At 38.5% G+C, this 17,832-nt stretch overlaps 1 protein-coding gene across 3 annotated transcripts in view; it reads right to left on the bottom strand.

The window, feature by feature from the left end:
* Nucleotides 1–17,614, bottom strand: part of LOC103470231 (netrin receptor UNC5C-like) — a 193,137-nt gene extending 175,523 nt beyond the window's left edge. Inside the window, exon 1 of one of the 3 annotated variants that reach the window (XM_008418510.3) lies at nucleotides 17,182–17,614. In XM_008418510.3, coding sequence (XP_008416732.1) covers nucleotides 17,182–17,299 — 118 coding nt within the window. In that variant the 5' untranslated portion in view covers nucleotides 17,300–17,614. The remainder of the gene's footprint in view (nucleotides 1–17,181) is intronic. The other 2 variants (XM_008418508.3, XM_008418509.3) reach the window with 2 other exon arrangements.
* Between the last annotated feature and the right edge of the window lie 218 nt (nucleotides 17,615–17,832).

Raw genomic sequence — 17,832 nt, 5'->3', positions numbered from 1 at the left:
ACCAGTCCTATCTGATTTCCCTCAAAAACCAGTTGAGAAACGTCTTCTTACAAAGCAGAGGAGATTGAATACTTTCCTCCATCTCATGTGACATTTCAATAGCACTCAGTTATTTTCCATCAGGCAACTTATTACAGTTAACAGTATTCTGTATGCACACCAGATGCTAAGTGTGGTGAAAATGCATAACTTTATGGTCTGGTGTATTTAGGATGCAGTTAAATGGGACCTGTTGAGCAGGTGTGAACTCTGAGGCATGCTTCACAGCTGAACTAAAACAGTGAAACATGCAGAGAAACATAGTACAATGTCAGAAACAAAAAAAATAGCAACACATCCACTCAGAACTAAAAGTTCAGAGTTTATTTTCACACCAAAAACAAACTTTCAAGTGTTGTAAGTTGACCTGAGGCCAAAACGGCAACCCTGCTCTTATTTTCCGACAAGACCTCAGCACTGAGCATAGATAAACCAAAACCCTGGAGGGCTCAAGAGGAAGAGGCAACACAAATAACCACAGCAACAATACAAGGATTTGCGAGAGCTGGAGGGAGCCGTGGGCATCGTCTGGCTTTAGTTAGCTACTTTCTGCTTCTTTTGAAACTGTTCCTTGGGTGTGGATGACATTTCTTAGAACAGAGATGGGGGAATATGTTTCAAAAATTTCAGCAAAGTTTTCCGCCTTCTTTCTTTTTGTTCAAAGTTAAATCTCCCCTATCCCCTAGGAAGGAAGAGCTGATGGAAAAAAAATGGAAGACTGTATCCGAAGCAGAGAAAAAAGAGAGAAGGAATGAGAGAGAAAGGGAGCTGTAGTCAAAGAAAAACAGAGATGGACACAGAATTGAGAAAGCACGGGTGGCTCAAAAGCGCTTACATGCTCTTTGATGTGGTAAAATAACCCTACTATGACACTATGATGTAAGTCATGTGCTTATTCATCTGCTCTCACAAAAGTAACCCCATACACATGATGTCAGTGCAAAAAATGCTAAATATACGACTTACAGATGGACACATGCCACAGATTTCAATACGGCATAATAAAACAACTGGGGCCCATTGCTGTTATTTTATGCCGGGATGTTCGGATTTATGTTTTGTCATTCATGTAAAGTTTCTGTTGACCTCATGCTACAGAGTTTTTCAAAATCTGACATCTAAATGATGTCATTAGCTAGTTTTATTTTTTGACTTTGTACTACTTTTCATATTTAGTACATGGGCTTTTATTTTGTATCTTTTTTATGTTGCAGAAGATTTAAGGAAGAAATATTACAATGGTTTATCAAAAATTATTCAAAATGTAATTTCATCAAAACTAGTTTCATATAATCATATATTTCCTTACAAAAGTATTAAATAATATGTTACAGTCTCTTTCAGTTCTGCACATTATGTAGGTCAACATTTTGAAATCTAATCTATAATTTTTGCACCTTACAATTATATACTGCTGTAACACATAAAACTAGAAAACATTTGAACTAATTTCAATAGTAAGCTGAACTTTACCGAATTGTTTAATATCAGTTTGAAATGTATGTAATTGACTTTCAATCTGTTTGTATGATTGCTTTCATGTTGTAAAATGACAACCTGTGAAAGGTTTCAGGCATATGGATGCATTTCAAAATCAGATTTTCTGAACACGTAAACCATATTTTAAACTAAGCTTAACATAGGAGATACCAAATGAGTAGGACCGTCTATGTGCCTTTTAAATATGGCAGCCAAATTACAAAGGATGAGAAACAGAGAATAACGGGATTCATAAAAATCCTGCCAAAAACACAACTAGTCTATTTGGAAACACAGTGTTTATTCACATTTATACTAACTACCAAACAGCCCAAGTCATCCCACTGTAGCCTTGTGAGTGCGCTGGCTCCTTTTCCTGAAAACCCCCTTGTATGCTTGTATTGACCAGGATCAGGACAGAGACACTTATTCCTTAGTGTGCGGTGTGTATGTGCGTTTGTGTGATTTCACAGTATTGGCTCACTAACTCAGCCACATGCCATTAAACACTGAGCCAGTTTGTTTTCCAAAAAAAAAAACAAATGTTACTGCACCACCACAACAGCTGTGCTTTGAGAAGAGGAAGAGGATGATGATGATGTCAGCTGAATGAAATAAGGAAAAAAGCTGATACATATGTGGTGGAGGTTAAACGCTATTCCAGAACCCTCAACTAAGCTGGAGCGCAAGTTTTGATATAAACCAGAAGGGTTAGGGTTCGGCCAATGTTTTCTTTTGGTGCAAATCATTAAAGGCATGAATCTATGCTTGTACTAAAAATTACTTATATAGCGAGTAGTTTCTGATATTTTCTATGAAATCAGGTCTAATATCTGTGTTTTTACTGCAACCTCACGGTGAAATAAAGCTAAAAATATTTAAAGGAAGCAGTAATAATCTAAGCACAGAAAAGAAGCAGAATAAAACTTTATTTGACTAACAATAGCATGTTCTAATACTAAAACAGGCATTTCTCAAATCAAATTGATATAAATTCAACATTTTATGTGAGTGTTATAGCAACTACCAAGGCTCTTTGTCACAATATATTTTTGACACAAAAATATTAAAACAGCCACAACAATTTTACTGAAACTGGTCACATTAAAACAGTTACAGGTTGAATGTATGCCTGAATTGACTTTTTGCCATATCTGGTTTGCTCACTTTTTGTCCTCCTTTTAGCTGCAAATAGTATAAGGACTTTTGATTTGATAAATTGTTTTGCAGAGACATGAATAATGTAAGACGTGGCATACACTCCTGTTATCAATTACTGCAAAAAGAATATCACATTTTTAGTATCCTATTATCAAAGTGCTGAAAAGTTTCAAAGCATGTAATATAATAAATTGAGCTCACAAAAAAGATAATGCAAAATACAGGTTATGTTTATTTGTATATGTAAATCAATATTCAATCTAGATGACATAACCATTTAATTTATGTTGACGTCGACTTAAGTTAGCAGCTATTGGTTAGCTAGTGGTGGCATTGTCAGATTGGTAATTTTTTTGTATTCTGTATATTTATCACTTTTTTTTTCCCTCAATAGTGCACAAAATGTTGCCACACAATTTAAAAGTTGTGTGGGATTCTTCAAAAACGTTTAAATAACCAACTATATTATACCTATACCAGCCTTATGAAAAGTCTTTTAGCGTCTGTCAACACAAGTCAATTTAAAAACTAACAACAAAATAAAGAATCAGAATTCATATTACTGTCATTGTAGAAGAAAGAAAGCACAACATTTAAAGGCAACAAACATAGATACAAGATACACAGAAACCATTGAGGGTTGCAATACTTGAAGACAATGCATTCTTCCTGCTCACAAAAATAAAAAATATGTATTAAAATCATAAATATCAGAAAGGTTTCACAAAGTGACACAGGATGCCACCTTGAGGGGGTTTCACTTCACTTTGAGGAGGAAATTTAGAGTTCCATTTTATAATAGCGAGGTCCTGAGCCACAATATTTTACTACATTCCTTGACAAAGCCTTTATTTCAAATGGGAATCCCAGGAGGCTGCGCAGGATAAACTCAGCTCAGACGGAGAAAGTCGAAACTTCTCATTTATACAATAGTTTAGTTATCACAAGTTTGGTAACTGCGAGGTTAGCATAGGCATTTGGCCTGTAAAAAGCGAAAATGAACAGAAAGAATCGGTGGGATTTCAAACATGTTCACAGTGTTTTTTATGTAAAATGGAATAATGGAAACATCAGAGTAAATACTCAATCGCTATATCAGGGTTAGAAAAATTGCGTGGAACTGCAACATAAACAAAATAATCTTAGCCTATAAATGAGAAATAATTTAATATATTTGGATGCATGCAGTGAAACGAAAATGGAAAATGACATCAGGGGAGCCTCATAATACAAACAAAGATATGGCAACATGGATATAAAATGTTACCATCTAAACTCTAGCAGCAACCTCTTAGATGATACCCCAGCATGTGGCAAATTACTGTCATTATATCAGTAAGTATGCTCATTAAAGTTTTTCTTGCTGTACTTACAAACATGCTGTTTATACAAACATCAATGATGATTATTAATTTTACAAAAAAAATCCTGTTAAACTGTGTATGTCGCCACAGGCTTCACAGCCCTGTCTTAAGAATAGCAGGGAAAATGTTTCAAACTAATCATTTAAAACTTTGAATGTTTACATCATTAGCGAAGGTGTAGCATGTACAAGGCATAAAGATGCTGATGCTACTCTCAAGTATTTGTCTTACCAGAAAATTGATAAGGATATTTTCTAAAGAATTTAATCTAAACTATGCAAGAATGGTTTATAATGTTGGCAGGCAACAGCTGGAAAACTAACCTGCTTGTTTAAATCAACATTGTGCGAAGCTTTACGCCTCCAGTAATAAAGGAAATATGAGAATATGGCATGTCATTGCATCATATATTCTTGCGCGCTGCAATGCCTAACAGACTTAAATAAAGCAGTCAAATACCCACTAAAGGATTCTATATTCACACTAGATGTCAGAACATGACATCAAATTTTGATATCCATGAAAATATTACTGCGTTCTGTGTGACCCCATATTAGGCATAAAGTCCAAACTGAGTGAAGCAAACAAATAGCATATGACATGTAGGCATATTTTAGCTGAAATTGGTTAAAAACTAACAAAATAATTTTAATTTTAAAGTCAAGTTAAATTCTAAGCTTGTTATACAAAGCTTATTCTGGGCTATGGGTGTCTTTTTTTTCTTACATGAAATTTTGTCTGTGGTGGATATTGTTATTTTTTTCTTAAAATAAAAATAACAACCTTAAAGTTGACTTTTGTGTAATGTTTTTGTATCAAACTGTGAACTTAAAAAAAGTAGTGGTTATACCACCACACACCTATTACATTTTTGAAGACTTAACCCATTCACAAACACACATCTGCCATGTACAAACACACATGTATCCATATGTGTGAGGGATTCACTAAAAGCAAAGCAAAACTAAAACATGTTATAAAAACAATATTTTATTTACCACAAAACAGGACCATTAATCTTACTTAACAAGAAAAATCAGTCAAGATCAGTGCATGTTTTGCATGGTATGGCACTAAGTTTGCTACCTGACAGAGGAAAACCAAATTATTGAATGCCAGGGTTAGCATAAAAACTGACTCAATGGGAAAAGATTTATGGTTGAAATTCACTAATTCAACAGAAAATCAGTACAATAAATCACCTGTTTAATTTTATTCCCTTTTCATCTAGTCACAGTGATGGATAAGTTTCATCAACCCAGAATCAAACAGTAAGGGGCAGTGGACTTTAGGGACTTTAAGTACAGCTTAACTAATCATAATTCATAAATAGGCCAAACAAGAAAAATGGATGCAAATATTATAGTTTCTATAAAAGTAAACTGTAAATTCCAGCAAAGTCCATACCCAGGCTTTTTTTCTTTAACAGATTACTTCCGTCCCTCTAAGGACTGAGATTAATTACTATCCAGACAGTCTTTTCTGCTCACAGAGCTCCCATATCCAAGTCACTATATCTTTCTACTTCCATGTGTTTAACGCTGCTCCACCTCGTTCCTCTGATCCCGCTGCCTCCTCTTGCTCCTCTATGTTCAGCATTTTACAGGAAAACAAAAGATTTCACAAAGCCGTGATTTTAACAGTGGAAAGTCATTATGCTCTTTCCTTTGTCTCCAATCTCCACCTTTGGCACCGTCCTACCTGTATTCCTTCGGGGGATGGAAAAAATGCTGCGTGCACAGATAATTCTGGAAACTAACAATGTGACATTTCATCCGCACACACACATTCATACGCAGCCATGCTCCAAACGTATGAAACATGCCTTTTCAGCAAAGTGCTGCCCATATTTATGAGCCACTTAGAATGCTGTGTTGAAATGAATCAAAGTAAACTGCTTACATGTAATCTTGTCACCTGCAGAGTAAAATATTCCAGGTTTATATACACCATCGCAAGTAGACTACCCCGTATGTTTCTGTGTGCGTATGCTTTTGTTCAATTTCTACACAATAAAATCTTCAGATTAGTACGTTTTCTGGCTGCACAGTGGAACAGTTGGTAGAACTGTTGCCTCAAAGGAAGAAGGTCACGGGTTCAAATTCAGGACCTTCTTTCCCAACTTGGGAAACACCCAAAGCTTGTGGGGGGTCAGAGTGCATGTTGTCACTGTGAATGGTTCTTTCCAGGTACTTCCTCCAAATACTGTCAAGTTAGCTAGTCTCTCTACACTCTCCTTAGGTGTGTGTGCATGATTGCTTATCCTGTGTGTCTGTATGTTGACCTGCAATGAACTGGTGATCTGTACAGGCTGTACCCTGACACTCGCTAAATGACTGCTGAAGATAGCCACCAGTGACATCCCCACCACTCTGCAAAGATAAGCAGGTATAGACAATAGATGAATAGATAGTTTGTTATATTTGTGTATTCTATGCGTGTGGGTTGCGCTCTTATTTTTACTATGCCACCATAAAGAATTGGAAGGTAAATTACATCATTTCTACAGCAGGAAAACAGACGAGCAAAAGCGTGTTGTACAACACACACTAAATCCCCCTTTTCATGCCATCCTACAGAATTACAATCTACTCTTTCAGGAGCAAGCATACCTCATCTGTGTACGCATGCATGCCCGTGTGCAAACCCAGATGTAAGCTGAGAAGGTAAAAAGTTACAGTGGTGATTACAGTAATTACGGTTTCAAGTTTTTGCATATTCCCTCAGATGGATCATTGGATTACCAGACAGTTTTGGCTAGGATTGAGCGGGTCAGGAGAAGAAAGGGGAAAAAAAGTTACTTTTGGGATCTACAGAGAGAGAGGTGAGGGTGTTGGAGGGCAGCTGAAGCTTGGATGAGGTGGAAAAAAGAGGAATTAGATCTGAAAGACGCTAGGTGAATAAAAGGAAACAAGAGAGGGAGAAGGGGAGAGAATGAAGTGGGGAAAAATATGAGGAAGAGAAAGACTAATCTTTCAGGCTGCTTCCAGACACTACTCAGCTTGCTTGCACCCTCCTTTTCTACTCCTTCCACTTCCTCTCACCATTACCAACCCAGAGTTCAATGGGCCTTTACAGTGAAGCATTGTTTAATATCAAAGACACTGAATTTCAAATTTTCTTCTCTGTCTCATAAAAAGAGGAGGAGAAAAGCATTTTCTCTTATGTAGTTTTCTTTCTATTTTTTCTAATTCACAGTCCACCATTTCTTCATCACCCTGTACTGCCGTCTTTTTCAGACTTGGCCCTCATTTTCCCCCTCTTTTATTCTTCCTCTCCCATGCTGTGAAAACAGAACAATATACATAAGCTTTTGGTGGAAACAAAACTACCTGGGCCCCAGCCCTGTGGACCTCCTGTCGCGACATATTGTCTTTCTCAATGGTAACTTAATCACATATTCATGGCAACACAAATAAGGCTCTTTTGCCCCAAACACGCAAAAAGACCATTATGCCAACACAACCAAGCCCCATCTGCTGGTCGTGTCTGTCTCCTAAGGGAAAGCTTCTTCCAAACTTACAGTGTGCAGTATTTATTTATGTGTGTGCTTCATCGGTGATATGAGTAGATTAACTAAAAATGTTATTGTTTTGACTTTTTGTCTACTTTTGTTTGGCTGGTCAGCTTTGGTAGATGAGGTAAAGAGGGAAGTGCAATCTCTGAAACCAGTCCTCACAACTGAACCCTAAAAAGTTTTCATCTGTGTAAGAAGTCAGACCCCGGCGAGCCAAACAGGGCCGATTATCCTGTTGGATTGCAACAGCAATAAATGAATACAACATGTGTTGGACCCAAAAGGTACTTTCCTTTTTCAGCCCAGAATGAATTCTACGTTTTTTTGTTTTGTTTTATTTGCCCTTCTGCAGCTTTTTCCCTTCTCTTTCCTTTTCACTTTCCTTTAAGCCATAAAACTACAATTTAGACCATAAAATAGTTTTCCCCTTGACATGTAAAAAATGAAACAAATGCTTGACAACATTTCAATTTTCAATCAGCTATGTTTCAAAGAGAAATATCTCCAATTACAAACGCAAGTTAACAAGTACTGTGTACTAGTTCTTTGTCTTCTTCATGAACCTTACCACAGGGGCCGCGTTTCATTGGCTAATGCCCATTTTACGTTACAGCGCAGCTACCACGTGTGTGACCGTCTGACAAACACAAGCTATAGTAGTAAACACATGCTAATGTACATTGTTGACTAGCAGACCGGCAGAAAGTTTTTGAGTCAGGACTCAAAAAAGAATGGTTCTCCACCGTCAGTGGGGTATCTGTACAGGCGATGTCAGGTATCGTGATCGTATTTGTGGAACTAAAATTCACAGATTTCCAAAATCTGAAACGGAAAGCCTTGCTTTGATCAAAGCTTGTGCACGGCCGCATTTGCAGCTCAACCGTCGTAGGATCAATAAGAACAAAGGAGTGTCTGCTGGTGTAAGTATTATTGCTTTGCTTTCTTTGCATTTAGTGAATGAAAAAAAGAAAGTCAATAATAAACACATCCATTATAAAAACCTTTTAGCCAAGTACAGCATAATGGCAGTACCGATACAACTTCTACACCTTGAAGCCTGTCTGTTACACAGTCTTACGTTAGCTGAACAGATCAATATGCAATGTGTACCGTATCTGACATACATTAAAGATTTTATTTTACCTGAAAAGGCTTTTTACTAAACTGTAATCGTGTTAGCCAAGCTACCACCGAATACCGTGTATCAGGGCTAGACACACTCAAACATTTGCCAACAAAAATCACTGGTTTCAAAAGTAACCCTCAAAACCATGAATGCCTGACTTACCCAGCCTTGCAAGAACAATAGGCATCAGTGATCTTGTCCACAGCTATATTTATGCTGAGGGTGTGAGGATCTGCTATTTTCCTCATCGACAGGTAGCTTTTTTCTGTGACGCGCACAATGTTGGAGGCATCGCGTGGCTCAAACACCTTGATGTCGTCCAAAAAAGATGACATGAACTTGTTGGTTTCCCAGTCCATTGTCGTGGCTGAGATTATTTAAAAATCCGGCAGAAATGCTAAACTAATCAACTCAGAAATACTCTGCAGAGAGTCAGTCGAAATGAAAGACGCCATGTTTACATAGAAACTAAGCTCCGCGAGGCTTTGTTTGTGAGACATGCAGCCACGTGGGACTTTCGAGGGGCGTTTCTGGGCGGAGCTTGGTAAGGTTCATTGATGTTACTTCTTATAAGTTAGGTTTGTTTTGTGTTTTTTTTTTTACTTGTTCATTAGTAATAGGAAGATATCGCTTTATTAATGTTAGATTTATGTTTTTCAATGCAATGTTTAGTAAACTGAAAAAAAAGAAAACTCCTTGGTGAGGTCAAGAATTACTCTTTAGCTGAAACTGATTTTATTGATAAACTACGAGACTTAATTTTGACCAGTAAGATTGATTAATTTATAACCTAAGTCATTTAGAGAACCCGACAGTTGCCACAGATCAATTAAGTGATGTATAGGTTACTGCTAAGATTTCCAGCAGAAAAAAAAAGGGGAACCACACCAGGCACGATCTTTAGCTCGAATCCAAACAAAAAGTGTCAGAGGCAGACACAGGAGAGACAATATGGGATTAAACCGAGAGGCACAAGTTGCTGTTTTCACACAAGAAGGAAAAAAATGCCTCTTCTGATCACATGACTCCCATAAGTGCAGCTCGCTGCCTGTTTTTGAAGCAAATAAACCAAGTTGAGCTATTTACTGCAGGTTTTACAAGATCAAATAAAAAGAATATATAGACCGTGAAAACAGAAAGGCAAGGTCTCACAGCAAAGATACAGGGTGAGATGTCAATGGAGAGCAGCTGGCAAGAAATGCAGTTCGTTTTCTCTACCTGTCCCCAATTCTTCTTTCCTTTTCTCTTAGCTTAGTCTGTCTGCATTCAACTTGTGTTTGTGCGAGCAAGTTCTCTCCTTCTGGCTGACTGATGAGTTTCAATGACCAAACGCATGCACACAAAAACAAAACGTCCCGCTGTTTCCAGGCCCAGTTCAGTCGCACAACAATATGTCCGCTGCTCTGGCCACACTCTGAGTAAATTTGCATAGAAAAGGGAGACAGGGTTGTGTGAAACAACAACAGAGGGGGGAAATCATTTTTAAAAATGAGCTGAAGGTTATAGAAAGCAAGAAGAATGTCAGAGAAAGCAGATGGGAAAGGCGAAAGCAGGCCAGAGAATATGAGGAAACCGAGCCAGGCAGAGAAATGGGGACAAGTGACACGAGCGGGGTAGTAAGCTCATGGACACCAGTTAGAAAATCTGCAGTCTGGCACTCAGTGACGGTAATTCACCAAGCCCAACTGATTTCTTTAGGGATTTGAGATGCAGTTTTTTATTCCAGTTTGTAAAAAATGTGACATCAGAAGAACTTGGTAGTAATTTTGTACACGTCAGTACATTAAACTATAACGTGATATTTTGGACAAAATGTCTGTCATTTTATAACAGTACCAGACCAAAGAACATACTTCACCTAGTCATGTCACAAAATAGACCTTGTTGTAAAGATTAGAAAAACCTAAATATGCTAATATTTTTATCACTACAGGACCACAAGGAACCAGTGGGAACTATATAGTAGGCCATCGATTGGAAATAAGTGGCATTTTCTCACTGCCACCATCCCACATGCACAGAGATGCACAACGCTAAACTGCAACAAAAAGCCTTGAAATGAGAGCACCGAATGAGGCCTTCTGTTACACGGGCCATGAAAAATTCATAATTGCAGATCTTTACATGAAACTCTAGAAGAGAGTATGCCCAACAGCAGGAGAAGCAGGGAATCAGTTTTAGGACATTTATCTCTTTCTTCCTCCCCCCCCCCCCGTTTTTCTTTTCTCATCTCTAGAAAATCAAGTGCACTTAGACAAACCCACACAGGGATGCATTCTTATGTTCTATCCTGGGTTTGCCCCTAGAGGAGAAAGAGACATATGGTGGAGTGCAAGAAAAGAGCCTCCATTTATCAATGTAATATTTTGAAAAGTATCTTTTTAAACCTGGTGTTTTATCTTCTCAAAAACAAACAAACAAAAAAAAGAAAACAGGACTTTTGTAGCACAAAACAGAATATCAAGTTGTGACAACAATGCACCGATTGCAGTTTTCTTGCTAAAAATGAATCTTTAAAAAGCCTGATGTGGATAATCTAGTTTGAAGAGTCTCTAAATATAGCAACAAAGTGGCTAAGTGGAAACAGTTGGGTGAACATTGATAACTTAGTTAACCTAGTGGTCAGATTTGTCAGACAACTCACTCTCACGGCGCAGGAAAAGAGGACAGTAACCATGCTTCAATCAATGTTTTTGTGTTCATTTTGAGGTATCACATTAGCAAAGGCTGATGGAAAATGCAAATTTCTAAATAACTTCCTCAATTTCATGGAAATGTTTTTAAGCTCGCTTAATGAGATTTTTGGCTTTTCCAAAGAGAGATGGAAATACATTTGCAGAATAAGTTTTAACATTTAACTCACATGACTGATCAGCTGTATTCCCTATCGGCGTGACAGAGAATTGCACTTCTTTCTCTACATCTCCTGACAGCATGTAGGACAGCATGTAACATCGCCAAAACTAGTTGACATGACAGAACAATTACAAGTTGCCCTATAGTAACACATTCCTGAAAACCTCTCTCCATTTTTTGGTGATGTGTGGTCCACATTAATTTTCAACCTCTACTTCCTTTTCCATACAGCTATGTTTATACTTCTATACTATGAGAGTAAAACATAAACAGATACCCGTGAAGGGACGAGCAAGGCCATCGGACTTGAATCACGAAGAGAGGTCATTAAATTTCTTAAACAGCCAACAGGACTAAAAGAATACAGATATAGAATTGAAAAGGCAAATACAACAAATGTCTTGCAACTAGTCACATAAAAAGTGAAAGTCAATAAAATGCATCGATGAATTAACCAGAAATATATATACTTTTTAAAGGACAGGAAGGCAAGGAAGATCTGCAATAACTAGGCTGATGCTCGCAGCGGGAGGGTCCACTGAAAAAGAAAAAAAAAAAGAAAAGAGAGAGAGTCTGAGACACAGTCAAAGACTTCCTTTGACACACTTGTGAACGTCTGTCCATGCACACACCATAGATGCAGAGCACGCTCACACACCACCCAGAGAATGTGGACAAAATGCAGCATTGTTTCACTGCAGAAATATCTTGCTGTGCATGAGAGAATGTGTGTGTGTGTGTGTGTGTGTGTGTGTGTGTGTGTGTGTGTGTGTGTGTGTGTGTGTGTGTGTGTGTGTGTGTGTGCGTGTGTGTGCGCGTGTGGGGATGTGCGTGTGTGTGTGCATTGGAGGCAGTCAGCTTGTCAAGTCCTAGTGGAGTGATCAAAGCCCGTACGAGCCACCCAGAGAGATCTCCCTTCCTCACTCATTCAGTTCTCCCTCCTTCTGATACAGGCCCGCCATCAAATTTACTACATAAAACCAGCTCAACCAATTGCACTTTGCCAGTTGGGGCAGCACGACCAATCAAAGTGTCCTATTTAGTTCCAATAATTCCCAGCTGTCCCCCCCTACAAGCGCTGAACCCTCCATGGATAAACTATACCATGGGACAGGATAAGAGCATAATGGGAGACAGCATGGTAGCCCTGGCAGCATCGTCATGCCGCATGTGTGCGCATACATACAAACCAATGCCATAACACCCTGCAAGCTCTGCTGGAGCGCAGCGATAGTGCCAAGTTCGTAGACATGCACACATAAAAACACACCCGCAAGTACACACTCCACAGGAGTTCTCTAAGACAGTCCCCAAACTGCCAAGTTCAAAAACAAACACCAACCTCAAACACTTTCAGCATCGTCACACTTGTTTTGAACTATGACGTTTCCTAATAAAATCCAGTTTATTTAGTTACATTTTAAAAACATTGTTTTTTGGTTAAAGAAATGTGTCAACATTTTATTAATCAGTCTGTTCAAGTGATAGACTGCAGTCTTTCAGATGCCAACATTCACATGCAGGTATGCCTGTGAAGCTGGACGAAACACGTGCTGTGTATGTTAGAAAATGTGCTATTGATTGATCAATTCTTGTATTTGTAGTAAACAAAGACAAGAGAATGTTTGAAAGGTGCAGTGCCGAGTTACACTATATTTTCACTATTCTTTTACATTTTAAAACTTTGATACTGGTGTCCAGCCAATGCTAAGTAGAAAACATGAGGTACTACAGGAAAAAATATCTGGGGTAACGAAAAAGAAGAGACTAAAAACAATGTGAAAGCATGAAATTTTTTAGGGATTCATTGCAAAGAAAAGTAAACATTGTCAGGCCAAAAGGGAAGATATTGACCCTCCAGCAAATTTTGGGTCTGCCCCTGGGTTTCCCCCCAGTGGGAGATGCTTGGATAGCACCACTGGAAAGTACCTGGTGCTTTTCAAGGTTAGGTTTCCACAATTTTGAATAGTGTTATGTTGAAAAGTGACAAGAATTTGTAAAATGTCAGACCTAGGTCAGTGAACACCCCAAAAGCAATATTTTATAATATAGTTTCTGTTCAGTTTGCACCTCCCATCTACACAAAAATACTTTTTTGGTGTAAAAAGTGTATTTAAAAACTAAATTAAACTCAGTTAGTGGTGTTTCTATGTGGACTGGAGATAAGAAATTGTGATATAGATGCTCACTTCAAACATGCCTTCTTTTGTTTCAAAAGCTGGAAACAATCACCATTAATGGAGACATTTTTTTTATCTCACTTTGTCCCAATGTTGTAATATTCAAGCTTCAAATGTAAGCTGAAGATATTGATGTCTTGCAGTTTTCTAGCTGGGACCCAAGTGAGATATGGGTCCCAGCTTCACCCCTGAATAATTATTTATTTAAATAAACCTAGACAACCTATTCTAGGTTACCTTTCATCTGAATAAAATAGTGCTTGAAAACAATGGGTCAGAAAAGTCAAATTCGCAAAAAATAAAAATAAAAATAAATTATATATACTGCTCAAAAAAATAAAGGGAACACTTAAACAACACAATATAACTCCAAGTAAATCAAACTTCTGTGAAATCAAACTGTTCACTTAGGAAGCAACACTGATTGACCCGACGAGGGTCCCCGTTGTCAATCAGTGTTGCTTCCTAAGTGGACAGTTTGATTTCACAGAAGTTTGATTTACTTGGAGTTATATTGTGTTGTTTAAGTGTTCCCTTTATTATTTTGAGCAGTATATATATATATATATATATATATATATATATATATATATATATATATATATATATTTTTTTTTTTTTTTTATTTTATTTTATTTTTTTTTCGTCTGGTGCTATATTAAAACATATAAACGCTGGCTGGCCAAAAATAGCCACACAAAGATGACCAGAACCCTACAGATATTAAGAACATGTTACTGAACTGCAAAGTTATGATTCTTCCGCTGCACAATGCATTAAGCAGCAACTGAAAATGTTAACTTATGCTGTAGTACTAAGATGATTTCTGCAGTGTGTATTAATGCATAGCAAAGTATATTTGGTGCTTGAACTATTAAAATAGGCGGAAGTGTTTTTAGAGAGGATATCAAGTTTTCGTAGATTTTAGCTTCTTTTGGCAGGCTGAGGTCCGTATCCCTCTTGGACACCAGTGATCCTATAAACTGGTTCAAAAGAGATGTGGTCTAAAAAACTAGCATGTACCTAAGCTGATTTTCTTCCACATCTAAGTTTACACTGAACTGACCGCTATGTAGTCCAAGAGAAAAATAAACATCTCTTATGAAAAAAATTGGGTTTCTACAAAAAAAGAAGCCCAAACCACAACATGTTACAGTCTGGATCTTAATGGGATATATAAAACCTCAACACACCAAAGGGTTTCCCAATAATCCCATATGAAATGAATTGTACAATGCGGCTACTCAACATTTCAGTGATTATATTAAACATGAGGGACTTTTAAGTGTGAGTACAGCGACACCCATTCACCCTACATCAAAAATAAAGACGCTCAACTAATGGCTTTATAATTGCTCAACTGCTTGAGGGAGGGGCTTAGAAAGCAGTCACATGCACTCAAGCTGCCCAGAGTGGATCTAAACTAACACTCCTCCTCCCATTGTGTGTTTAAAGGAGAGCACGATTCAGGAACATATCCATAGCACAATAGTCATTGCATTCCTTAAGACCGGAAATGAAACCACTGTATCTGATGAAGGTGCACTGATTACGTATTTATAAAAAAATTATAATACAAAAAATAAAAAACATCTAAGAAGGCTGATTGAGACTCCCCCTGCTTCATCACTGGACTTTAATCTTACTCAGTGCCAGAATCATTTTCACAAAGACCATCATTCTTATGATTAGTTACAACCATGGAAAAGATTTTAGCTATTAAACTTGCCTGAGCGCATATTTCAAAAACAAGCAGAAACTGGAGACAGAAGCAGGACACAAGATACTCATTGACGCATGAGGAGAAATAATTTGGCAAGAGCAAATATTTGTTTCCCATTCAACATTTGCAGTCTGTAGCTACACCGGTCGAGAGCAGAGTTTCACAATGAGGCACTAAGAAGAAGAAAAAGCCATCTACACAAAACAACCCTCCTCCCAAGAGTTAGGTTGTGTTTGTGAGTAGAACAACTAACGAGTGCTCACAAAGAAAAGAACTTCAGAGACACAGGACGAGTTGCTTGAAACATACACAAAAACGTAACTGGCAAGCCAGACACAGAGTGGGGAGACAAAAAAAAGAGACGCCTTTATAGATGAAGGTGGAATGAGAGAAATGCTGCTCAGCACAGAAGTAGTTCCAACTTATCAGCTTTAAACTGCACATTGGTGTCAGAATCGCATATATTCCACCTGCTCAAAATGTGACTCTTATTTGCAATCTATTGATCTGGCTGCAAACCATTGAAGAATTGCTCTAATGAATACTGGAGTTAGTTGCTGAAATGTTGCTCCCTCGGGCAACGGGAGAAAGGTAGCTGCAACATCATGTCCAATTACTTCCCAAATGCAGCACAAAAGCCCTTGGCCAATTTGTAATGTCAATACCAATTTATAGACTGCGTCCTGCAGCATGGACAGGGCAAATTACTGTGTATTTTTCTTTTAACAGCTTTTCAAGTGGAATATCATAGTCATATCAAAGCAGAGGATCAGGTCAGGGGTGGAAAAGGCCAACATTTTACAAGGCAAATGTGGAGAATAAAGCAGCTTGTTTAAAAAAAAAAGTATAAGTAAAAATACCATTCCCAACTTTCACCAAATAAGAAATGGAATACCTAAATAGGAGAAAGTTTATACGGGTTTCCTCGATCATCCTAGATCCCCTACTAACAGCAGCGGTGCTGGGTGAAATATCACTTCAATATCACGTTTATGCTTCACTTGGGGGAGTATATAGTGGACACAGTAATATACCAAAAGAAAATAATTTCCCCATCCGGACATTGTACCATCACATACACTAAGCTCTTTTTTTTTTTTTTTTTTTTTTTGAGAATATTATCTAATATCATCATGTAAACTGCTCTGATCTTGGAGCCTCAAGGTTTGATCTTTCAGCGGTAAGCTGTTCGGCGGAGTTGCTGTGAGATCTGTAATTGCCTAGAAGCTTTTCGACGGGTGTCCTGTAGCTTATATGCCCATTTCGGATCAGTTTTCCAATCGGGGCAGCGGAGCGTCGCCTGTATATTTTTGCAAAGTGCTCCTAAATTACATCAGTGGCTTGAGCGTGAAACGGAACTCTGCCTTTCAGAGTTTGTGTCTGAGCTGCAAACTCTGAGTGGATTTGCCTGTTTGTTACTGAAAACAACCGTACTGAGTTAGAGGGGAAATGATGATCATCTTATAGAAGTATTTCTACGGATTCGTCATGTACTTCCGATCTTTTTACTTTACAAGAACTGCAGAATAGAGGAAATCATTCTAACAAGTTAGATCAGATGGAAATATGCGCAAATGCCCGTGCAGTCTGATGCTGACCGACTCATCAGCATCAACTCGGATTAAATAAAACTATCAGAACTATCAGATGGGTTCGGTTACTTCACGAGGGAGAGTGTTCATCACTTTTTAAACGTGGGAAGGCGTAATTATAAAAAGGCGCTCTCCTTGCCTTACCTTGAGCGACTCCTGCGTGTGCAAGCACCAAAAGAACCAGGATCCCCGGCGTGGCGAACATTCTCACCAGACAAGAACCCCCCGGCGCTACTCCACTCCTCAGTCCACTTTTGCCCATTACAGAGTAGACACGGCGTAACACGCACAAACACACGCAACTCCTCCGTCCACGATGGTGTTGGTGGGTGGGGGGAAATAAGAACCCCCCTCCGCTACTCCAGCACAGGATCTGCAGATGAAGTCCAAAGCCAGTGGTGTGGCTGTAAAGCCTCTCTAGTTCCAGTGTTTGTGAGAAAGCTGCAGCCGGCTGAAGCTGTGGTAGAGGTGGTGGGAATGACTGCTCGGTCCCGCCACTTGTGTCAGCGGCGCTGCTGCCTCGCCACTGCTCTCCGGTCTGCTCTCCTCTCCGTGCGCTCTCTCCGCTCCGCCACAGTCTCCGTTTACGCAGAGAGAGAGAGAGAGAGAGAGAAATGCCACCGCCCTCTGGCTCCCACTGTGAGCCTCTCACTTCCTACGTCTCCGCTTCAGACTGCCACTCTCTTTACCCTCGGACATACTTGTGAAAAACAAAAATCGAATAACATACATGGTTTTTTTTTATTGTTTTTTATTATTATCAATTATTCAAGCACATGTCGTGTTTGTGATAAT

The sequence above is a fragment of the Poecilia reticulata genome, chromosome 9, assembly GCF_904066995.2.
Source record: "Poecilia reticulata chromosome 9, P_reticulata-male-v2, whole genome shotgun sequence".
NCBI classification, from domain to species: Eukaryota; Metazoa; Chordata; class Actinopteri; order Cyprinodontiformes; family Poeciliidae; genus Poecilia; species Poecilia reticulata.
Note: the sequence above shows the minus strand (reverse complement) of the source record. Positions and strands in the feature narration are given on the sequence as shown.